The following is a 26,569-nucleotide window of genomic DNA, read 5'->3' on the forward strand; positions in this document are numbered from 1 at the left end:
AAAAAAGAAGAAAAAAAGTCTAGAAAGAAAAATAAACAGAAAGTCAACAGGGAAATATTAAATACATACATAATATTGAATTATAATAAAATAAATAATTGCAATATTATTAAACAAAGTGATACCATTTAAATAAATTTTAATAAATAAATTGTAATTGATATATAATGATAACTGTTATTATTATTATTATTAATAATAATAATAATAATAATAATAATAATACAAATTAATAATGAACTATTTAGTATTTTATAATAATAATTATGACCAAATAATATATTTTTATACAATTTATATTTTTATATAATTATTTCTTGTATTTTATTTATTAATGTGAGTAATTAATTTAAGGATGTTACATGACTATCAATTATAAAAGAAACTAAAACATTCATAAACATATATATATATAAACATGACTCTTTTTTTATAATCTAATTTAGACCAGAGTTATTACTTCTCTTTTTTTTTTAGATCATGTTTTGTTTTTTATCTGGGGGAAAGGGGATCGTGATGTACTGTTCGAGGTAATCTGTGCAAGCGACCTAGATTTTATTCTGTGATACAGACAGACAAACAAGAGCGAGAGAGAGGGTGAAAGAGAAAGAAAGGAAAAAACAGAGAGAGAGTAAGAGAGAGAGAGAGAGAGATCATTTTGTTTACAGGAACTTGTTTTCCTGCTCTGTGAGAATTTGGTTTGGCAGGTCGGAGGTGTAAATGGCATCTCCGCGGCTCATTAATGTGCATCTTGAGCTGCATCTGTCTCTGCTGTGTGCACAGACTATTTCACATTTAGTGCCGAGGCCTGTTTTATCTGAGAACGATTAGTGTGTGTGTGTGTGCCAACGCTACGCTAGCGTGTTTCCTGGCACTTGATGCCATGTGATCCAGTGTCGCACGGGTCAAACACCGATAGATGAGACGGCACGCAGCAGCGTGTCTCATCCCTGCGACCCACCCAGTGTCATATTATCACCAGGGAAGGGGGAAGGGGGAAGGGGGCTGGCTGTGTTCCCGAAAATCAAAGCCAATGCAACAAATCGCATGTCAGAATGCTACACCATGCACATACGTACATTAGTTTTTTAGCTTAAAGGCTAATTGTAGATGTCTTCAGCTACATAACAAACTGAAAAAACTAAAAAACAGTACTGGACAGGGTGTAATATTTGGCATATTTTGCTAAACATTTTAGTAAGCTGTTTAGTTAAAACAATACTTTATAGTCTATGTACATAAACACCAATCCAGGAACGCTCTATAGCTTACATAAAGGGCCTGTCCCAAAACACTTACACTATACATTATACACGCCAATAAAATACCATACTCAGTCCAATGTGGACATGTCCCAAACCACACACTGTCGAATCAATAAATACTACACCTCATGTGTTTATTCATGCATTTTCAGCATAATCACAATATGTTGCACTGGTTTGGAGAAACATTAATGTGTTCTAGCTGGTGACAGGTTAGGAAATGTTCTAGTGTGCTTAGACTTTTGGACCCTTGATGCCTAATCAATGATTTTCACAGGAGAGGATGTGGGACTTCTGAATGTGTGTATGAGAGAGAGAGAGAGAGAGAGAGAGATTTGAGTAGGTAGCTCTTCTATGCCTGTAGGCCTCCTAAAGCACTGACACTCACTGAAGATGTCCCCCATAAAATAATATCACACTAATGCTGTTCTTGCTCCAGACTAAATTATTTCTGCTGAAGGACATCTGGAGATTTTTTTTTTTTTCCTGAGCAGCATAAACGATGTGATATATTTTAACTGTAATAATTGTCCAGCTCCTGTAAACTGAACTTGCCTTGATCTTTAATGCAAGCAGCTTTCAGTTGTAATGCATAATAATCCTCCCTGAGGGGTTTACTGCTGAATCTAGGAAGTTCTTGTCCAATATTCTGTCCTTCTTCAGGATACCTTTCTTGTTTGGGAATACCATCCTTGTCCCAGATACATTTCTGTCTATATTCAAGGATACATTCCTTGTCAAACATAGTACCCTTCTTTGGGATATCATCCGTTTTATACATGATATCTTTCTTACAATTCATGTATACTGTAGGATACTACTCTTGTCAAAGTATCATCCTACACTCTTTGACGAGGATACCATCCTTTGGCATGATATGTTCTTCATCTCATCATTCATTTCCTGGATACATCCTTGTCCTGGATATCATCCTTACCCAAAATACCATGCTTCTCTATCAGTCAAGGTAGTAAGCAACAAAAGAGCTCCACAAGGCATAGTACTCTTTTCCTTTCTGTTTACATTGAACACCTTAGAATTTTATGTTTAAAGTTTAGCACTTGGCATCTACAAAAATTTTCTGATGACTTTGGTCTAGTGGAGCATGGTACAGTAGGAAGACCTGTGACCTGCTTCACTCAGTGATCTCCACAGACCCCTGGGCAGAATGTCAAAGTGGTGGAATTCTGCAGGTACCTTGTAGTCAATTTAAAACAATAGACTAGTTTAGAAACTCTAAGTCAAGGTCTAGGATGGGTCACACTGGAAACAGATTTTCAGGACACAGTGCTTGTTTAACTTCACTTTCAGCTCTGGATATTTCATGATCTGCTAGAGGCTGTTATGGCAACCAAGAGGGGAACCTTGTCTGGAATAGCCCTTGTCCAGAATACCTTCTTTACTCAAGATAATATCCTTGACCAGAATGCCAGTGTACTGTATTTGTCCCAATACCTTCCTTAGTCAATGGCATTGTTATTGAAGAAGGGTCCTAGTCTATGATCCTAATATTTTTCTAAACATGGTACTTGTCCTTATTCAAAACATGGTACTTGTCCTTGTTCAAGACATTGTCCTTGTCCAGAATACTTTCCTTATTCAAGGTACTATGCTTTCGCACTACAGTATGCCGACCTATTTGTTCCACTTACCATCCTTGCTGCTATATTTATTCGAGATACCATCTTCACCTGCAATACTATATCTGTACAGAAAACCAGTATTGCTGTCTTAGATAACTGGTGTACCAATTTAATAGCATACAGTATGTTTACCTAAACAGCATACTGCATATCTTAACTTGCTTCGCTGTCAGTTTGATGGTACTGGTTGAGTAACTCATTGCTTTACTTCCAAAGGGAGCCCTTATGTATTTCTTTCCTTTTGGCTCTTTCTTTTAGTTACGCTGTCAGAGTTAGTCCTGCCGGAGTCCCTGGTTGCACTCTGCACTATATATACAGTGCATTATCTGAGTATAAGCATACCTAACTGTTCTCTCTAGTTCTATTCTCATCCTGTCTGTCTGTCTGTCTGTCTGTCTGTCTGTCTGTCTCTCTCTGTCGAGCTACACATCCTGAGCTGCTAGTGATCCAGACCCCCTCTGTCCTCTGGACCTGTCTGACTCCTTGTGCCGGACTTTTGGTTGGAGATCCCATCTCATGGAGGCCCACTGGGGAACTGTTCCACTTAAACATGAAGGCGGTCCTGGCTTCATCTGATTAAAAAAGATGCTTTCTAATGCTTGTGACTGCAGTTGCTCAATAGTTCAGAACTAAAATTCCTCCAAACTGTTTTGTAAATGAGCCCCCAATAACCAAAGTGGACTCCATATTAACTTGGACCCATCCTGTTATACAGTACATTATGAGTGCAGATCAATCCCTGCTATCCGTTTCACCCAAATGAGGATGGTTTACCTGTTGAGTCTGGTTCCTCCCCAGGTTTCTTTCTATTGCCATCTCAGGGACTTTTTCCAGGGACTACAGTATCTAATCATTTTGATTGATACATATTTCTTTAAACATTTAAAACTAATTTCCCTATTTTTTATTTATTTTTTATTCTGTAAAGCTGGTTCGCGAGAATGGCCATTGTTAAAAGCGCTGTACTGTATAAATAAAACTGAATTGAATGTTACGTAAGACGTCTGAAAAAAATAGCTTTACAGGTAGCAGGAATTGAGGTCTGAGATAACGAAAAAAGAAAGAGTTTATTTCCACTCTTTATGCCTGAACAGCTAAACAAACAACATTTAATCCCTGTAAATCGCCACATTACTGTTCAGTAGACTAAAGCTTTTAAGTGCACTACAGCGTCATGAAGCATAAATCCTCCAAACTGCCTCTTAATCCACCACACAGAGTCTTCAGTCTCAGCGTGTCTGATTTAAAAGCAGGAGCCGGGGATTAATCCCACTGTAATTCCTCCGCTAAAACCACATCAGTCTCATACTGTCATATACGACATTTATTTACCCTAATTTATTTGCAAATACTTTAAACTCAGGATAAGACAAAGAAGGAAGGAAAGAAAGAAAGATACTTTAATTGTTCTCATTTTGTCATGTGATGAACAACATCTCCGCATTCTGTTGCTCTGGCACACATCATGTTTAGCACCACTGATTTCTCGAACTCACGGATCTATTCACTGCAGGACGCTTTACTAATGCTGTAAACATAGCAAAACTGAGCACGAATTTGTAATCTCTTTTGTATGTGTTTGCTTCTGATTAGGATGGAGTATTCTAATGACACACACATCAGTTCTCATGCTGGGTTTATCCTCTGGTGTGCAAACTCTAACACCGCACACTCTCAGAATGGCAGGGCGCAAGCGTGTGATTGATAGACACGGCGATGGTCTCGCACTCCAATTACGGCCAATCTCATCTGTCAAAATCTCCTGCTGCGGCCATATTTCCTCGCCGCGCTTATTTCCCAATGCTTTGTAACAGCTTTGTGTGTGTGAGTGTATGTATGTGTGAGTGCGCATGTTTGTGCGAGTGCGTATGTGTGTGCGTTAAAATGATGTAGTGAAAAGTTCAACTAGGCAGAAAAAAAAGATGAAATCCAATTTTTTTTATACCATCAGTATAAGGTAATAATTATATTCCTTTCTATCTAAGCTTGTATTGATAATTAGATTCTATCTCTCTAAATCCCCCCCAGTCTAACCACACCCCTCCTCTAATCACACCCCTCCTTTAACTACACCCCCCCTTTAACTACACCCCTCCTCTATCCACACCCCTCCTCTATCCACACCCCTCCTCTATTCACACCCCTCCTTTAACTACACCCCCCCTTTAACTACACCCCTCCTCTATTCACACCTCTCCTCTATACACACCCCTCCTCTATACACACCCCTCCTCTATACACACCCCTCCTTTTACTACACCTGTCCTCTATACACCCCCCCTCTTTTACTACACCTGTCCTCTATACACCCCCCCCCCTTTTACTACACCTGTCCTCTATACACCCCCCCCCTTTTACTACACCTGTCCTCTATACACCCCCTCCCTTTTACTACACCTGTCCTCTATACACCCTCCCCCTTTACTACACCAGTCCTCTATCCACACCCCCTCCTTTAACTACACCTATCTCCAATTAACACTCCTCCTCTATCCACACCCCTCCTCTATCCACACCCCTACTTTAACTACACCCCCCCCTTTAACTACACCCCTCCTCTATCCGCACCCCTCCTTTATTTCACACCCCCGCTTTAACTACACCCCCCCCCCCCTTAACTACATCTATCCTCTATCCACGCCACCCTTTATCCACACCCCTACTTTAACTACACCAGTCCTCTATCCACACCCCTCCTTTATTACACACCCCTCCTTTAACTACACCTATCTCCAGTTAACACTCCTCCTCTATCCACACCCCCACTTTAACTACACCCCCCCCTTAAACTACTCCTGTCCTCTATCCACCCCCCCCCCCTTTATCCACACCCCTACTTTAACTACACCTGTCCTCTATCCACACCCCTCCTTTATTTCACACCCGTCCTTTAACTACACCTATCCCCAATTAACACTCCTCCTCTATCCCCCCCCCCCCTTTAACCACACCCCTCCTTTAACTACACCTGTCCTCTATCCACCCCCCCCCCTTTATCCACACCCCTCCTTTAACTACACCTGTCCTCTATCCACGCATCTTCTCTAACTACACCTGTCCCGGTTACTCTAAGCCCAGCCCTTTCTCTTCCTACACCTGACCCTTCTTTTCTCTCTTACTGCGTGTTACTCTAACCCCACACCTTATTATCGTGGCACATATTACTCTAACCACACCCCTTAGTCTTAATGCCCATAACACTAACACCCCTTTTTTTTTTTACTGTCCCTGTGACTCTAACCCCAACTCTTATTTTTCATTGCACCTTTTACTCCAAATTTTCTCTTACTGCCCTTTACTATACCTTCACCCCTTTCTCTCACGACTGTATGTGTTACTTTTACCCCACCTCGTTCTCCTAATGTTCATTTCGCAAACCCCACACCTTTCCCCTACTGCCCCTGTTACACCAACCCCACGCATTATTACAGTATAAGGCCATCTGCTACTCTAACCCAACTCCTTAATCCAGTTTTGAAATGCAATGTTACAGTTTGTAAAACTATTCCAAGCATTAATACAATTAATAATTATAAAACAACGTCCACAGTAATTTCGTATGATTTCTGTCTTTTATGTGTTTATACTGATCTCAGTGAGTTTGAGAAATAAATACCGCACCCCATGATCATTCCATAAGACCCACATATACTGCATGTCCTATAATTCCTTGCCTGTTTCTCACATTAATGACATCCCAGGCTGATTGATGGGCTTTCTTTCAGCTTCTGTTTCAGCTGAAGAATCACCGGCGTAGTAAAAAGGTGAAATGATAAATGATGTGCATATGGGGTGTGACAGCTCATTACAACGTGAGGCTTGCATGTACTTTAATAAACTTTAATAATAAAAAACCCATTAATGAAAATCCACTTGAATAAAATGCAGCGGACTGCTGCGACCATGAAGCTTGTATTGTTAGTCATTTTTTTTTATTAAACAGTCATGTAGGTGTTTATATTTGGCACTGATGCTAAATTTAGGTGCTTCGACCCGATCAGATATGGATTGTCCTGCACTGAATAAAGAAATGTCTGCACCATACTGTATATTCACATGGCCTTCATTTTTTTTTTCTTTTCGACTTTCAAATTCCCACTACACTAAAATATTTACATCCCCAGGACTCAATGTTCCCACACACATACTGTATGTTCCAAGGGTGGCTCTTATATTCCCAAAGCCCTACGTTTTCAAAGTCTCCACTACCAGGTGAGTATTACACTACCAGGGCCTGATGCCACACTGGACAATATTCCTATGGTCCAAGTGTCCTAAATAGCCATCTTTCCAATATCTTAAACTTCATGGACCATATATTCTCATGGTTCTATAGTTTAACACTCTGCCTTTTTCGTCCTTTGTCTTCTGGTCCCCAGGTCTTACAGTATGTCTCCTGGTGCCCAGAACTCTATACTCCCAAGGCTGTATTTCTCAGAGCCCTGTGTTCCCACAGCACTAATGTTCAATTCTTATTCTTATTCCCAGAACTCACGCTGCATGTTCCTAGGGCTTTAAATTCCCAAAGAACCATTGTTCTCAGGGCTCTTAATTCTAACGTCGCTATGTTTCTCAAGGTATTGCTCTGTTCTCCCAGAATACAATTTTTTTTATAATCCTAGATCCATATAATTCAACCCTGAATTACTCTCAAGAAGAGCGGTCTCACCTATCAAGTGACAGCTACCAGCCAGGGAGGTCGTAGGCTATCATGAGCATCCTTCAAGACCCATGAAGCCGACCGACCACATGGCTCTGACCTTCTGAATTGCTCTTCATGCAATAAAAGAGGGCGGCGGAACACGCTCGGAGAAAATCGCTATCCGCCTTTTCCTGCTTCAGTGGGCTCGAAGTGGCGCTGTGAGTGATACGGGAAAGTAAGTACCGTGTCTCATGCCTTCCCCTTGGGAGCACGGCATGGTTTTGCTCTCGGTCACATCAGGGCATGATCGGGATTCGATCTCAAAATCTGTTGTTCAGGACTTCAGGGAACCTGTTCTTAAGGATCTACTTGTGTTCTTTATCTTCCATTCAGAGGGTCCTGTTTCCCCAGGGGCCAGAAATTCCCACAACGCTGTAGTCTCAAGGCTCTATGCTCCATACGCCTCATGTTCCTGGGGATTTATACCCCCAACATTCTACGTTGTTTAGGCTTCACCTTCTGAGAGTAACATTTACGTTTTTGAACACAGCGCTCTGAGAACACAGAACTCATTTCGGTGTTTGCCTTACGTGAGTGTTGGTTCATTGTAGACATCCTGTGATATATATTTTTTTCTATTCTGAATAATACCATGCTGCAGTGAGTCAGCTTCACTGCCTCATCCCAGAATTTAGTATTACACAGACAGAGGCATTGCTGGGATTTGTGATTGTCTTCTGGACTCTTGCACAGGACCCTAAACAGTAAACATGAAGATTTATAATGCTATATCTGTAGCTATATCTATAACTGTGTGTGTGTGTGTGTGTGTGTGTGTGTGTGTGCGAGCGAATGATTGAACTGCAGAGTTTAAATATTGCATAGACATTATTAAGCACTTTATCAGGCGGGCAGACTACCTCGTACACACACACACACAAACATTCAAAACACACTTTGGAAAGGACATGAAAGCAATTACTTCTCTCTCTCTTTCTCTCTCTCTATCCTTCTCTCTATCCTTCTCTCTCTCTTTCTCAGCAGTGTTCCAATAAACGCCGCTCCTCAAGGACACTTCTCTTAATGGACATTATCCTCGCTTTCCAAAGAGACAGATAAAAGACGCCTGCCATTACTGTCGCCATTACAGGCGCTGTGCCGCGATTGGCTCATCCAGCAATGGGATGTGCGCGGTCTCTTTCGCTCTGCTACCGTTACTTTCAAATTCCTGTTCACGACATCGGCGCCGCGTCTTAATAAGAGCGTTAATCACTTCCTGACTTCTTCTTCTTCTTCTTCTTTTTTTTAATGACTTTTCCATCTTTTTTCATCTTTTTCTATCTTTTTCCAAAAGAGCACCAGCCAATCACACACACACACACACACAGCCATGAAACACACACTCGCGGTCAGACCCTCCTGGGTCATGTCCCAAACTACCATTAATGTACTACATAGGATGTCGAAATAGCTCCGAACCACAGATAATAGTCACAGCACGTAAGTGGCAATTCGGGACACAGCCACAGGCAGTGTCCAGTTGCCATGGTAACTTTGGCTTACCTAGATCACGAAGACCCCCTTGCTAAATTGTACGCACGGAAAGTGGAGCTACAGTCTCAAGTACAGCTCGGTGAGGGTTTTGGGGGACGGGGACTATGTGACACATGTTTTCTGACATTCCACAGGGTGGGTGAAAATTTACTAGGCGATATTTAATGGCTTGTAAAACTTGTAATATCGCTGGAGTCATGAAGAAAACGGTCTCTAAATAGACGATAGTAAATAGTTTCATATTTAGACCAGCATTTTCCAGGAAATTTTCTGGGACGACGCTGACCTCCAAGAAGTCCAGATCTCACTCCATGCGATTTTTCTTTTTCTCTGTGGGGTTACGCAAAGGAAACAACGCCGTGCACACTGGAGGACTTGGAGGCCCAGATTAAGGAGGTTCTCAGCAATGTCACAATGTTGACTTCCTTTAAAAGAACTGACATTTTAATATTTGCTTTATGTAATAAAGTACATGCACAGTACATTTGTATTAAAAATATGAACTTTATCATCAATTTTTGTTGGTTGGTCAGCTGCTCCTGGCAAGGGGTCACCACTTCGGGTTATCCGATCTGCACACATGCTTGGCACAGGTTTTATGCCGAATGCCCTTCCTGACGTAAGCCTCCTATTTTATCCAGGCTTGGGACCAGCACTGCATCCAGTGGCTGGGAATCGAACCCGGGCCTTCTGCATGGCAGACGAGAAACCCCCCACTGTGCCACCAGTGCCTTATACCTGTATGTCTGATACCTGAGCAATAAACTCAGGCCTACAGCATGCTTACAGTAAATCATACCCTCACTCATGTGCTTATTTAAAAGAGCCACTCAAAAAGCCTCTGGCTTATTACCGCTTCCAGACTTTATTGCCTAATTACTTTTCACCCACCACGTACAGCATATTGTTGATAATATTGTTATTAATAATTAATCAATTGATGATTAGTGCATTCCAAACATCTAAAACACATTATTAAAATAGTGCATGGTGTGGGACACATCACTATGTACTCATTGTATTGTCGTACCATCTGCAGACTGTATTACAGTAAATGGTACCATCTGGATCTGATATTTAATAAACTAGTATGTGATTTCATCCACCGCATATAGTCTGCATATCCATTTTAATAAATATTCAGTCATTAACGGAGCCCCCAAACCACTAATACCGCACTGAATATCCCACCTGAATAGGTCATCATGGGCTACGGTGCCGTTTAATGGTTTGGAACGCAGCTCATGCGGAGATGAAAGCGGCACTCCTTAAAAGGCACAGGCTGTGTCTCAAATCATTATTAGTGCAGGTAATGATATATTAAACTATTACACAAGTAGTGTCATAAACAGAGTCGAACACACCCTTCGTACAGTGTGTATAGTGTGTGTGTGTGTGTGTGTGTGCCTGTTTCCTCTAATGGTGTGATTTATCGCGTATGTGTGTGCTTTGTGATAAAGTAGAGCTCTGATCCATCCCCCCTGCCTCTGCACTAATAAACACCACACTAAAGGTCAGCCTGATAAACAGCAACCTGATGAAATCCCCCTGTGCCCTATTCCCTACTCCCTTCTCCATTGAGAAGACAGGAAGTTCAGATCAACCTGAAAACATCCCTCGATCTCACACACAAGGTTCTCTAGGGAAAAGTGTCGTGTAAAACACACCCGATTCCGAAGGTAAGATATCCGCTACCTTTTTGTTTCTCTCCCTGTCTTCCTGTCTGAATCGCTATCTGTCTGTCCATCTGTCCGATCAGCTAGCTAAGATTTTCAGCCAGCAATAAGCAGATGCTGCAATAAACTCTGCCTCACCTTGGCCACACGATTGGCCACCTCCCGTCCCACCATGAGTCCCTGGACGAAGGTCCGTGCGGCAGCGAGGGCGCGTGTGATCTGGACCTTGAGTTTGCGCGGGTTGTCTCCAAATGGCTTCAATTGGTCCGTGTACTTGCTCACACATTCTAGATACTCGTCTGTGAACGTGAACTGAGAGTTCAGTAGTTGGAACATCTTCTCCAGTAGCCTGGCCCAGAAGTCGCCCAGCATCTCCTCCAGGTTTACGTTTCCTCCTGTGTAGTAGCGCCGTAGCTCTGAGAACAGGTCCTCAAAGATCTCAGAGTTTTGCATGAACAGGTTTCCGTAGGTACGGATGAACATGTGGTTCAGAGATTTCTCTGAGTTTTCCAGCAGTTTGAGGAAGAACTCTAGAAGACAAAGAGGAAACTGAATGAATCACATGGAGAAAAAAAAAATAAGTATAACATCACATAACTGAAACATAATGCTGAGGGAATTTAATCAGCAAATTAACTCATGAATAAATGGGAGAAATCAAAATCTGAAAATGAAACAATTAAACAGTATCATGGATTTTAGGTAGAACACTCAATGGAACAAAACTCAATCGTCTCAAGCCTTGGGAACCGAGCGAACGAGAAAAAAAGAAAATTTAGCAAAACTAAACTCAAGTAATCAAATTCACGAAACTAAATTTAAAGGATCAAATTCAGGTAACTAAACTTAAGAAATAAAACTTTCGAAATTAAATACAAGGAATCAAACTTAGCAAAGAATATTCTCAAGAAATCCAACTTCAATACATAAATACTGATAACTAAACTCAAGGAATTCAATTTAGGAAATCGACCTCAGAAACCTAACCTCAACAAATAAAAGCGCACAAAATTACCTCTTGGAATAGAATTTAAACTAAAGTTTAGGAATTACATTTAAATTTAAATTTAAAGAATTCAACCTAAAAAACTAAACAAATCAAATGTAGATACTCAAAAGTCAACCTCAAGGAATCAAAATCACAAAACTTTAATAAAGGATTCAATAACATTAGGGACAAAACGTATCATCTTTATACAGTATATATATATATATATATATATCTTAGACCTGCACAAGGCTGGAATGGGCTACAAGACCATCAGCTAGAAGCTTGGTGAGAAGGAGACCAAGAACTGCTGGAGCGATTATTTACAAACGGAAGTAATACAAAGTAACCATTAATGGCCCTACAGTATATGATATACAGTATGATATATGATAAAGATTTCACCTCATGGACTAAGAATAATCATGAGAAAAATGAGGGACCAGCCCAGGACTACACGAGAGGAGCTTGTGGATGATCTCAAGGCAGTTGGGAGCACAGTCACCAAACAAACCATTGGTAACACAATAAACCTACATGGATTGAAATCCTTCAGCACAGCAAGGCTTCCCCTCCTTGAGAAGACACATGTACAGACCCGTCTGAGGTTTGCCAATGTACAGAGAAAGATTGTGATAAACTGCTGTGGTCAGATGAGACCAAAATGGAGCTCTTTGTCATCAACTCGACTTGCTGTTTTCGGGGGAAGAAAAATGCTGACTATGACACTAAGAACATCACAGTCCCTACAGTCAAGCACGGAGGTGGAAACATTATGCTTTGGGGCTGTTTCTCTGCTAAAGGTACAGATTGACTTTGCGGCACTGAGGGGTCGATGAATGAGGCCATGTGTTGTAAAACTTTGGATGAAAACCTCCTGAAGATGGGTTGTGGTTGGGTCTTCCAGCATGAAAATGACCCCAAACATACTGCCAAGGCAACTAAGGAGTGGCTCAAGAATAAGCACATTGAGGTCATGGAGTGGTCTAGCCAGTCTTCAGACCTTAATCTAATAGAAAATTCACGGAGAAAGCTGTAACTTCGAGTTGCCAAGCAACAGGCAAGAAACCTTTACCATAAACCTATAATAATAATTATAAACTAGGTGATCGAATACTTATTTTACCTATATATATATATATATATATATATATATATATGAAAAGAAGGAACTAAAAGAATCAACTTAAGGAATTAGGAATTGAACTCAAAATCAGTGGTACTGTAGCTCAGAGGGCTAAGGCACTGGAAGGTTGGTGGTTTGAGCCCCAGCTCCATCAGTTTTTCATCGCAAGTGCCTTAAGCCTATGGCTTTGACCCCAATTATACTAGGGTATTCAAAGAAAGAATTTTACTGTGCAGTACTATTTATGTAATAAACAACAGCTTAAAACTAACTTAAAATTCTTATCAAATGCAGAAAAACAAAATTTAAGGAATCCAAATTAAGATCTTATTGTCAGAAAAATTTATCTTAAAAAATCAACATTCATGTATTTCAGAAAACTGACTTCAAGGAATAAATCCTAAAAAGCAAAAAAAGCAAAACCACGGTTAAAGGTAACTGAGTACATTTACCTTCATACTGTACTTACTGTAAGTACATTTTTCATGTATCTATACTTTACTTACCGTGGATCCTCGTTTCACGAAACATTTGTCTAAAATTAGTGTCTGTTCACAAACTCCTCCTCGGGACACGACCCATCCCAAGCTGCAGCTATTAAGTGAACAAAGGCATGAGTGCATCTCAGTTTTGCTCAGTTTGCAGTAGGATGAAATCATTTTGTGCAAAGTGGAGTGACGTCCAAGCCTTCGCCAAGAAGCATCATACAAACAGAAGTTAAATATACTGTAGCTTAGAGGGATGTACAGTAGAACGGATTAATCCGATTTGCATGTATTGCTATGGAAAAAAATGAATTAATGTACAACCTAATCTGGTTACAACCAGAACGTAGGGATGAAATGACAGGTGAACCGAGGTTTACATTGTAGTTGCATCAGAGAATATTTTTTACTTTGTTTTACTATGTCTGCATCTGTTAACTATATCTGTACTGATACATTCCTTACTGATAACTACAGTAGTACATACAATACTATTTGAAGCAGGAATTTTGTCCTCTGATGATTGCTTTACGCAATTGTTTGACTTGCCTTTTCTTCAAGACATCCCTAATAATACAACAAGTGGTTGATATCAGGTTAGGGTTAGGGTTTACCTACCAAAGTAGGTTTGAAGGTACTTTTGTTGTTTTTCTTCAGTGGAGAACTTCTACTTGAGTTATATTCACCCTAAGGAAACTCTACTTTTACTCAAGTACGGTACTCAAGTATACTTTGCCAATCTCTGTTTAGAAGATTAGCAAATTTGGCCTGAAGGCAATCCCAGGCACAAGGCAGGGGACACCCCGAATGTAGGCACAAATATACACCATCTCCAACAGTACAGTATGAGCACTCTGAGAACAGCCTACAGGGCATGTCTTTAGAATGCAAAAGGAAAACTGGAGTACCCGGAGAAAAACCCACAAAGCAGGGGGAAAATATGCAAACTCAGTGCACACAGACTACAGGCGAGATTCGATCCAGAGAACCAAGCTACACCAGGTCTACATCAAGTACAGAAGTTTTACTGCAGTACTCATACAGACTGTAAAACACACTGAGTTTCATGTGTGTATGTGTATGTGTGTGTGTGTGTGTGTGTGTGTGTGTGTGTGTGTGAGAGATGCCACAAAGTACAGCATAGTACGTTAATTAAAACCGTTATTAATGAGTCGGTGCTCCAAGATACAAAGAGACAACTCTACCCTGATTACTGATCCTGTTTGTCAAATTATAATTTTATTACATCTTCATTCATATTCATATCCTTTCATCCATTTATGAAAGAAAATATAACAAACAGGAAGTGCAGTACAAATAAAGGGATTAATTATCAGAAGCTGCTGTATGTGTCAGTGAATGCTCTCATTACACACAATGAAGACACAATTTCCCCTTCAGCTAATTACACACACACACACACACACACACACAAAGAGAGAGAGAGAGAGAGAGTTCCTTAAACACCCCACGGAGCATACTATTCTATTTCTATCTCATTACATGTATGCTAGTGTGTGTGACAGCAGGACAAGGTGAAGCATCTCCGCCTTAATTTCGTCTTTCACACCAATCGCTTGTCTTCACCCCTGGCATTCCATGTTGAATGTGCTAGAAACACATGCATACCCAAGTGGCAGCTCATCAGATCATGACTTGTTGCCCCCCCCCCAAATCCACAACAATGTGAGAACAGAGGAAACTAAACAAAAAAACACAGCACTACTAATGCATTAACTCTACAGTGTATGTATAATTAAACCTGGACAATCAAATTTACAAAACCAAACTCTCACTCACTCATAGTCTATACTGCTTTATTGTGTACAAGGTCATGGGGGGCCGGTAGTCTATCACAGGAGAATTAGGGCAGGTTACACCCCGGACGGATCGGGGTGCCAATCCATCTCAGGGCACACAACTTTTTCTCACACTCACATGCGCATTTACACAATACAGGACATTTGTGAATGCCAATTAACCTAATGTGCATGTCTTTGGATCTGTGGGAGGAAACTGGAGTACCTGGAGGAAACCCACCAAGTATGGGAAGAACATGCAAACTCCATGCACACAACCCGGGGCGGTAATCTCTACGCTACCATGCTACATCGAAACCAAACTCATATATTGAAGTTCTGGAAACTTAACATATGGAATCTGACTAAGAGAGACATATTCTAAGAATCAAATTTAAAGATTCAAATCCAGGGAATCACTCTTCAACCCTCATTGCTACTTATTGATACCAGTCAGGGTCCAAGTGGATCCGCGGGCGATCCCAAAACACTGGGCATGAGTAGGGAATAGGAGGAAATTCTAGAAATCAACTAAGGAGATTCAAATTCTTACCCAGCCTCTGACAATTCAGGAATCAAACTAGGACACAGGAAAATCAAGTCTCAGAAATTGTGAAATCAAAGGCAAAGAAAGAAAGCGAATCGATTTCAGGAAACTCAAAGAATCAAGCTTGCAGAATCAATCCCAGTGATTATATCTCTGAAAAACCATCCTTAAAGTCATTTCTACACACACACACACACAGTGTGAAGGACAAATATCACAATCTGTATTAAGGGAGATAAAAATACACAACTGTGCACACACACACACACACACACACACACACACTAGTGTGAGTAAATAACAAATAATTTGCATATGCATTATTAATATACCGAATCACAGTGAGTTGATGTAAATGTGAAATGGTGTCGTGTCAGCAATATGGAGCTTAATAGCCGATCGGTTACTCAAACACTCCAGAACTTCCTGTTCCTTGCTTTTCCCAGCATGCACTGCATCACTGGAGTTTTTTCTAATCAGGAATACAGCTGTAGTAATCTACCTCACATGTCTATTACTAAATACCCTTTGTATGCACTTTATTTGTACTGTGTGTGTGTGTGTGTGTGTGTGTGTAATTAATAGGCCCTGTGTGGGCTAATTGAGAGTGGGGAAAAGTCATTATCTACATGTCACATACACTCATATCAGTTGTCAAGACTTTAGCAGACACAGCAGACACAAATCCAGTAGCAAATCCTCTCTCTATACTCAGTCCACTTATCCACCCTCAAATCAAACTCAGTAGACAACCAAACTAACCTCAAATTCACATGGAAATCAACCCCAAACCACCTTTAATGTTCCATAAATTCACCTTTAAATTAACCCCAAAGCTAGCTTTAAATAAATCACATAATGGGCCTACGGTTCGGAGGGTCCCAGGTTCAAACCCCATAACCACAATTCAATTCAATTTTATTTCAATTCAATTTTATTTATATAGCTCTTTTAACAATGGTCATTGTCTCAAAGCAGCTTCACAAAAATTAAAGAAAATTTTAGAGAAGAAAATAAAATATTTGGAAGTGTGTATGTGTGAGAAAAATGTGTCTAGATAATAATTAGGTGAATGAATGATGAATGAAATGTCTCTGATGAGCAAGCCAAGGGTGACGGCGACGGTGGCAAGGAAAAACTCCCTGAGATGGCAATAGGAAGAAACCTTGAGAGGAACCAGACTCAATCAGGGAACCCATCCTCCACCAAGTTGCCACTGTTGGGCCCTTGAGCGCGGCCCTTAACCCTCAACTGCTCAGATGTGTAATGAGATAAAAATGTAAGTCGCTCTGGATAAGAGCGTCTGCCAAATGCCCAAATGTAAATGTAATCTACCTCAAAAGTAACCTGAGACTACCTCTAAATTAACCCTTAATCAGGCTATAAACTAACCCCAAATTCGCCTCCAAATGAACCCCTAATCCACTTTTAACATAACCATAATTCCACCCATAAATTTACCCTACAGTATAAACACATCTAGAGTAACCCAAATCCACCCGCAGTTCATGTTAAACCTACCCCAGGGCAGGTCTACAACCAAATCCAAGTCCAAATAATCCCAAAGTTAGCCCTAATTAACTCCTAATACACTTTCAACTTAACCCACATCATTGCCAAAGTAACCCCAAAATCTACTTCCAAATAAATCCCAAATTCACATTCAAATTAATCTCAAAATCCCCTGTAGGGTAACTACAAATCCACCCCTGAATTAATACCAAATCTTCGCCCAGAGCAACTGCAAAGTAACACCCAAATCCAAGTCCAAATTAATCCCCAACCTTACCAGAATTAACCCCAAATTCACCTTTAAATTAACCCCAAAGTCACCCCCAATTAATCTGAAAGCCACCACTACAGTGTCCCTAATTCCACCCCCAAACAACCCCACTTCTAAAATACCCCAAATCACATTAAAATGTATCCCAAATCCAGTCCTGGATTGTTCCCAAAATGCACCACAAACCTAACCCCAAACCACATATAAAGTACTCTAAATCGACCTTTCAATGAACCTTAAATCACCTTAAAAATAAACCCCAAATTACCCTAAAATTAGCCTCAAATCCACTACAATCCATCCTTTAAGCAAGCCCGAATTTACCCCCTAGTTCGGTACCAAATTTAATTCTAATCCATCCTCAAATTAACCCTAATCCACTTACAAATGAAACCAAAATTCCCTACAAATCCCTCTGCTTATGTCAAATTACATACCAGTCATTAACATTTGCCAGATGCTAAATGCTATTTTCCAAATCCTTTTAACAAAACTCAATGCTAAATTCTACAGTAATTCACACTATTGACCAAAGAATTTCTTAACCCTTGTTTAGGATTAATTAAAGTCATATTAAATGTTTATTTATGGTATATCGCAGATAAACTTGATAGTGTGGGAGATCTTGGGAAGATTGACAAGTTATGCAGCTGCATTCTGGATAAGTCTCAGAAATCAGTGTGAAACTTGCCAGGAGCAAGTTGTATTAATTCAGTCTCAAAATGACAAGAAACTGAATAAGAACCTGAGTGGCCTCTGTGGATAGTCTGAAGGGCCTCAGTGGATAAAAGAGCTTTATCCTCCTGATGTTCTATCTATATGAGAAATCTGCATGAGTGAGTCAGTTCAGCCAGGAGGAGCAAGATGGACAGTTGGTTGTCCATGGTTACACCAAAGTTTCATGCAGTGACAGATGGTGAAATCTGAAAGTTTTCCAGAAATATGACAAACACTTATCATGAGGATGCATTACCTAGGATAAAATGGTTGATTTCGCTCAGATTAATTTACAGCTGCTATCCATGAAGAGCTAAGATGGATGTAGAAGAAAGGTTGAGGAAGAAGGATAAAGGTGAGTTGAGTGTCATCAGCATAGCGGTGGTGTAAAAATCCATGTGAGGACATGACCTTACAAAGCAGCAGATTCAAAGAAAAAAAACAGAAAAAAAACAGAAGAAGACCAAGCACTGAGCCTTGAGGAACACAGCTGAAGAATCTGTGTGGAGCAGAATGTTGATATGACCTTTGCTTCTGGAAAGAAACAAGCTAGTACCTACTGTAGTTGTGCCAGAAAGTCCATGTCTTACTCATGCGAACAGATCCAAGACAAGAGAGTGGTCTTGTGGTACATTGGGAACAAAGCTGCTGAAAGGTTGAGGATGGATAAGAATTGATAGCAGCTTGGCTCATTTAACAGGGTGAAGCTTCTCACTGCCAGCCACAAGAAGAATTTATGGATAAGATGATTTCGATTAAATAATTGCCTGCAATTAAACTATAATGAAACCAAAACTAAAACCCCAAAATGAATTCTAACTCATTTGAAACGGATTTATTTGGGATTTATTAGATTATCTTAATCAAAGATTTAGTCTGGTCTGAAGCAAGAGTGCCCCCTTATACTGTATAATTATGATTTGTTACAGACTCAACACTGTAGTGGAGTCTCCATGAACACACGCATACACATATACACACATTCCCCGTGTTAGCATGATTAACAGCAGCCCTGTGTATGTGTAATGGGAACGGAGGGTCGACATCTGGTCATGCTGCGGAGTCATGAATCAGAGCTTCGTGTTTGTGTGTGAGAGAGAGAGAAAGAGAATGCAACAGCCAGTGAAAGACAGAGGCAGATTGTAAAAGAGGAAAAGGAATCAATAGAGTTGGATTTCAGATGGGAAACAATGTGATGGAAAGATTATTCAAAACCACTAAATGAGAGAAAAATTCTGTCTGGTGGAAGCAGTGCTGAGTTAAACTCTAGTGAGTTAGTGTTATCAAAAGAAAAAAAAAAGAAAAAAAACTAAAACCCTGGTTTGTTTTAAAGGTCTGCTGTCAGCTAGGATTATCTCCATGGCTTCATCTCCATTTTTTGGATGCTTTACTCGACACAGGGAATTGCGAGAGTGTCATCTTTCCATGTCCTATTTCTCCAACATTTATGGACGTTTTGACAGCATTAACTATTTCCGTCTTTTGAAACAAAAAGACACTCTGTCACTGTGTGGCTAGCTCAGGAGTGTGACAGGGAAACGACATTAGTGCAGCATTAGCATGAATCAGAGTATAGTAACTGGATATGACTCATGACGCATCAGCCGTTAGTGCCTCTCCATCCAGGGTTTAAACGTCTTTCTAAACTCATTCACGCCATTTACGGAATTCACAATCGATTCGGTCCATCTCTCTCTCCTTCTCTCTCACACACACACACACACACACACACACACTCGCGCATACACACATACACTCAAAAAGCCAAAGAGGAAAGACTTTATAGCAATAATGCATGTGGTTATTACGGCCATGACCTTTCTGCTGTCCTTACTGTGTAGGGTGTAGGTTGTAGGATGCACACTAGTATGCAGTAGATAGGGTAGAAAAGAAAGCATGCCCTACAGAATGATGGATCTAAGGCTTTATCCACACCCATTGATCCGAAACTAATGTGAAAGCTGACACGCTACAGCGCTAATCAGAGCTAGCGTTATGAGCTAATGATCACCGGAGCTCATGACAGATGAATGTGCGTGCATGTGTGTGTGTGTGTGTGTGTGTGTGTGTGTGTGCGCATGTGTGAATATAAAACCATCTTTTGATAGGATTACATAATGAGAGAGAGAGTGAGAGTATACCGAGTGTAATGGAGCATTCATATGAAACGTGCAAATTTCCTCATGGGAAGATGAACACTTGTTGCTGGGCAACTAGGAAAATATTTAAGCCAAGCAGAAGCTACTTGTTGACCGAGGTTACAGAATCACCTAGCTAACACGCACGTACGGTGTAAAGTCAGTGAATGAATTGAGAGAAAATCATCAGAATCATTAAGCTTTATTATAGGCGTGTTAGCATACCGCTAAGGAATGATATACTGTAATTATATTTTGACTGCTGAAGTACCATAAAAAGATTTTAGTCATAACAAATAGAATCAGTTTAGCTTTACCTCTAAAGTTCTACCACTAGAGGGAGCCACTGTAGGTGAAAACAATTCGTAAACACAGTGAATTTGAATGTAGCTTAAGATAGCAGACAAAGTTGTTTGCTAATGCTTAGCAGGTAGCAATCTAGCACAAAAAAAACAGGCCGCATGATCAGCATAACATATGGTGAGGCGAATCAAGGAACAAGAGTCGAGTTTAACAATTTAGAAGCTAATGCACAGCCTTTAAGCGTTACATACAGTAGACATTGTAAAAAAAACTAAACAAAACAAAAAAAAAAAGATTTTTCAGGATATAATATTAGCAAGGATGGTAGCAATAAAGAAATAAAACCACTTTCAGTTTTTTTAATTATTATTTTTTATGGCAGCTGATGCCAGAAGAAATAATACATTAAAAATTTAATTAAAAAGGTTAAGTGAGGTTTATTATCTATATATTTCATATTTGACTTTATTTACATGTCTTTTTTAAATGTTTAAATTCTTTTTATACATAAAAATACAATTATAGTGTTGGAAATTGGTAATATTTTGAGTGGCTGGAACAGATTATCTGTATTTACATTATTTTCTATGGAAAAATGTGTTTTGCAATATAACTACGATTTGCGGAAATCAGGGAGCTGTTATGAATACGCAGGCATTCCCTATCTCAGTAGATGTGGATCGTTTGTAAATCAATTCAGGACTCAAGCTGTTTCCACTACAGAACAGGTTTTAGTCTTCAGGTGTGCATTTCTATAAACTTTAAAGTACGTCACACTAGCTGGATAACCATTATGATCTGGCATGGTGGTACAGTTTTCTTACATTTTCTTGATCTTGACCAAGAGCTGCTGAAACATTGCTTTAATTACATCTTACATCATATAGAGGCTTTTGTTTTTGAATAATTTTCTCATATCTGGATTCCACATAGACCATTTATACTTTCTTTACTGATTACAGCTTTTCTTAGTCTTCCAACCCTTACTGAGAAAAAAAAGGCTTGTTGGCTTCAAATGTCTAGTGCTTTATTAAATAACCACAGAGCTTTGAAGCCAGAAAGCACATTCCTGGAAGAAGTTGTTTAATTTCCATTGATGAAGTCAATAAACTGTTTTATATAAAGTGTCACGTTGCTAAAGTAAAGAAAAAATAAAAAAGTCCATGATATAGAAGTATTGCTTGTAAAGCATTCTAAATAAGAATATATTGAATGATGAAACATTCTCATATTCTTGGTGTAACGTAGCTGGGGCAAAAATAAACATAGTGTTACTATCATTGTAAAACTTTATCATATTCTTGGTTGGACCCATTAGCAGCGTATCCTCTCTAACAATGAAATGAAGTTACGTCCAGACAGGCATGAAGACGAGACAGAGCTATTCACAGCACAGTCATTTAGCTCAGATGTGCTGGTAAATTTTATTTAAAAAATACTTATACTTAAAAAAATATATCATTTACAGAAAAAAAAGAAAAAAAACATTCAATTAACTTGAAACAAAGTGTTTAGATTAGATCGGAAAATGCAGGCTTCCAAGAGACCTGAATCAGGTTCTTTATGTGGACAAAACAATAAAACAACAATTTTATTTCAGTGATGACTACAGTATTTGAGAAAAAAAGCAAAAGACAAAAGGCAACGGTGGCGGGCGGAAAACAAAAATAAGGCAGGTGGTGTAGTGGTTAGCACTGTCGTCTTGCACCTCCAGGGTCCAGGCTTAATTCCCATCCCTGTGCGCATGGAGTTTGCATGTTCTCCGCGTGCTTGGTGAGCTTTCTCCGGGTACTCCGGTTTCCTCCCACAGTCCAAAGATATGCAGGTTAGGCTAATTGGCATTCCCAAACTGCCCGTAGTGTGTGAATGAGAGTGTGAGTGTGTGTGTATGTGTGTGTGCCCAGCAATGGATAGGCGCTCTGTCCAAGGTGTACCCTGCCTCATGCCCTAAGTCTCCTGTAATAAGCTCCAGTCTCCCGTGACCCTGAATACAAGATAAAGTGGTATAGAAGATAAGTGAGTGAGTGAGAAATTAAACAATTCAAGAAATAAAAAAAATAAAGTTATATAAATAAAAGAGGAACAAAAGAAGCAAAAAAAAAGGACATATAAAAAGTAAGACAGAGGAAAAAGAAAGAAAGAAAGAAAGAAAGAAAGAAAGAACGAAAGAATAGGAGGAAATGGGAAAAAAGAAATCCAACAATTTCCAAAAAAGCAAAAAAAAAAAAAAAGGAATCATATAAAAAAAAGGAGAAAAGAAAGAAACAAAGAAGGAACTGAAAACATGGTGTGTCTGAGACTGAATGTGTCGATGGGAAGGGAAGCATGTGATAGAATGTATCTATAGCACAGCATGAAATTAGTGTGTGTGTGTTTGTGTGTGTGTGTGGAGGAGAGCCTGGCTTTAAAATGGCCTCCATTTACTCTAATTAAATCAGTGTGACACCAGATCTGCTTTCCTCCCTCTAATGTGTGTGTGTGTGTGTGTGTGTGTGTGTGTTGTGAGGCTGGTTAGAAGGTTTTATATAGCATATCTACTTCAAGAGCTCTGTACATACACTACCGTTCAAAAGTTTTAGAACACTTGCAAATTTCTTTGTTTTTGTTTAGTGATTTATTTTCTACATTCTACAACAATACTGGGGATTTCAAAACCATAAAATAACACATATGGGATTAGGTAATTACGTAACAACAAGAAAAACAACAGTTAGTTGTTATTATAAGACACAGAGGTCAGCCTTTCTGTAATAGTTCTTGCAAGAACATTATCGTCAAGTGCATTTGCAAAATCCGTCAAGCACCATAATGAAACTGGCTCTCATGAAGGCCGTCCCAGGAGGGCGAGACCAAAACCTACCTCTGCTGCAGACGAGAAGTTCATTTAGAGTTATCAGCCTGAAAAATGACCAATTAACAAGCAGCACCTCAGATTAGAGGCGTTATGAAGTCTTTACAGAGCAGAAGTAGCAGAAACATCTCACCATTAACTGTTCAAAGGAGATTAATGCATTTTTTGGACGCCTTCAGCCTTTACAATGTAGAAAGAAATAAAAATCAGGAACCATCATGGACCTAGAAAGTGATCTCAAACTTTTGGACGGTAGTGTAAGACTTAAGGCTAAGCTAAAGTCTTAAAATAGAGTTGACTAAAAAGGGAAAAAGGGAAATCCGCACAGAAATCATGTTAATTCTTCTCCTCTGAATCCTGTTAATTTACCATATGTTCATATTACATTTATGAACATGGTTTTAATTGTTTTATAGGAGTCCTGCCAGTTTAGTGTATGCTTACTATATAGCTACTACTAGCTAGCAGAGTTAATAAACATTTATAGGCATGACTGTACCATACTCTCAGTAATCCTGTCAGCTTAGCCCTTGTTAGCTACTAGAAATCATTTGGGGTGAATATAATAACATTTAGTAACTTGACTTTAAAAATCTCTCAGGAATCCTGTGAGTTTAGCTAGCTAAAATTTTAAGAAAAGCTAACGAACAATCATTAACATAAGTTTAAAAGTGTCTCAGGAATCCTGTCAGTTTAGTGTATGCGAATTAGTTAGCTAAAACTAGGCGGAAGCTAATAAACACTTATGAGAATCTTAAAAATTCTCTAAATAATCAGTTTCTGCTTTGTTAGTTTGTAGCTAACATTAGGAATGGAGTTAATTAACATAATCTTTTCAAAAGTTAGTGCCCCCTCTTTAAATTCAGTTTTTTTTATTTTTTTTTTATTTTAATTTATTAATATTTTTTGTGTGTGTTTTAAAAAATCTAATTATAGCTTAGAATCAGGCAAATAGAATCTTAGATAAACAACATATGTTTATATATATATATATATATATATATATATATATATAATTTATTTTTTTATTTTTTTATTATTATTACTTTTGCTTTAACTGTGCTCTTATTTAAGTAACAAAAATTGTGTTAACACAAAGCACAAGCAAGATTATTTACAAGTGGAAAACATCCAAGACAGTTGCTAGGCTTTATTATTATTATTATTATTACTATTATTATTATTAGTTATTTTGCAGCCACACAACCTGGGCACCTTGCAGTCATTGAATCAACCATGAACTCCTCTGTACAACAGAGTATGCTAGAAGCAAATGTAAGGTCACCTGTCCGACAGCTAAAGCTTGGTAAAAAAAAAAGTAGGTCATGTAACTGGACAATGATCCGGAGCACACCAGTAAAACTAAATCAGAATGGGTGAAAAAGGAAAGAATCAACGTTTTGGAATACCAAAGTCCAGACCTGAAGCCAAAAATGCAGTGTCAAGACCTTACGCGAGCTGTGCATAAGCGAATGCCCAAAAACCTTAAAGAACTGAAGCAGTGTTGTAAAGAAGAATGGGGAAAAGCAATGGGAGAGACTGATAAACACAATCTTTTGATTGTGTAAATCAAAGGCTTTGCAACAATGACAATTGTTAAAAGCGCTCTACAAATAAAATTGAATTGAATTGAATTAAATAAAGTCATACAGAAGGTTATGGCCGCTAAAATTGGATCATGAAGGGTATTTAGTATTCGAGGGTTTTCTTTTGGCATGGAGGAAAAGTTATACAGTATGTTGTTCTTTGTCTAAGGTTGTATTTGTCTAATATTGAGACCAACTCCAATCAGATGATTTATATAAGGTTTTTACACAAAAACATAAAATAAAAGAGGGGGTACTTACTTTTGAACATGACTTTATGAGCATGACATCATAATTCTTTCAGAAATCCTATCAGATTAGTGCATTCTGACTATCTAGCTAACAGTAAGACCAGTCCATGGTTGCGCTTTGTAGAAGTTCGATGGGTCTCGTCCAAAACCGCCATCGCTGTCTGTGGGGTTGGAGTTTTGTATGTAGCAGCAGGGAGCTTCGTAGTACATTCAGGTACCTCAAAAGCTCAGTTTTCAATGACCAAAACTGCATTTACATGTGGAAGAAAATCCGAAACCGCAAATAAAAACCTCAGTTTTTAAAAATACCCGACTATGTGTGGACATGGCCTAAGACTGACGCTAATGAACATTCATGAACATTAGCTCAAAAGAAATCCTGTCGTGTTAGCTCAAGTCAGAAAATTAGTAACTAACAGCATTCTTTTCTCTATGACAGGTGTTAGTCACTTCTGCTAACTGTGGAAGTTAAAAGATTGGCTAAAGGGCAAAGAGTCTTGCAGGCTCATGTCACACCCACTCTTATTTCCATGTACGTGTTAATGTCACATTAAAGACATGGCACATTTTTATTATACTGTACCTAATAGACTGAAATGGGGTGGTATTGATATAGCTTCAATTATACCTTCATCCTAGCTACAGCGCTACCTCTGTAAAGTTTGTGTGTGAGTGTGTGTGTGCATTTTTTTTCGACCCAAGGCTCAGTAAGAAAAAGACTTGTGTATAAGATACAGTCTACAGCTCATGGCGTCTGTGAATTTCTCCTCTCTTTTTGCTAATTGCTAGCTGCTGTGTGATCTCTTCATCACTCTCAAACTCATTAAGCTCTGAAGGCCCCGAGCTGGCGGTTGCCAAATCCTTGCGTCTCGCCCCTGTTGTTGTTTACACGCAGGCAGTGATTCATTACCTGAGGAGGAAGTGACAGCTGTGTGCGCACAGACGCGCGCCAATTATGCAGATTCTGTTTTGCTCGTTACAGATTGCAGGGCCGGACGGACGGGTGGTCTTCAGAGACCACCACACTCTTTTCATTCTCCGTGTTCTCCACGGTGGCTGTTAGTCGCCGGCCGGCAGAGTGCGAACTTCAAAAGATCAACTAATGGACAAAGACTCTCGTAAGACTAAAGACGCAAAGGAGTGAAGACAAACCCGCGGTCAAACTACGAGTCAGAGCAGGGCACGAGCTGCTCCATATTCAACAGAGCAGAAAAA

At 39.4% G+C, this 26,569-nt stretch overlaps 1 protein-coding gene across 2 annotated transcripts in view; it reads right to left on the reverse strand.

Moving 5' to 3' along the window:
* The window catches only part of gpc6a (glypican 6a), a 152,782-nt gene that overhangs the window by 58,046 nt on the left and 68,167 nt on the right, over window positions 1-26,569 (reverse strand). For both annotated transcript variants that reach the window (XM_053477046.1, XM_053477047.1), the window contains exon 3: window positions 10,919-11,310. In XM_053477046.1, the coding sequence (XP_053333021.1) occupies window positions 10,919-11,310 (392 nt within the window). The remainder of the gene's footprint in view (window positions 1-10,918; window positions 11,311-26,569) is intronic.

This window comes from Clarias gariepinus, chromosome 18 (assembly GCF_024256425.1).
Source record: "Clarias gariepinus isolate MV-2021 ecotype Netherlands chromosome 18, CGAR_prim_01v2, whole genome shotgun sequence".
NCBI classification, from domain to species: domain Eukaryota; kingdom Metazoa; phylum Chordata; class Actinopteri; order Siluriformes; family Clariidae; genus Clarias; species Clarias gariepinus.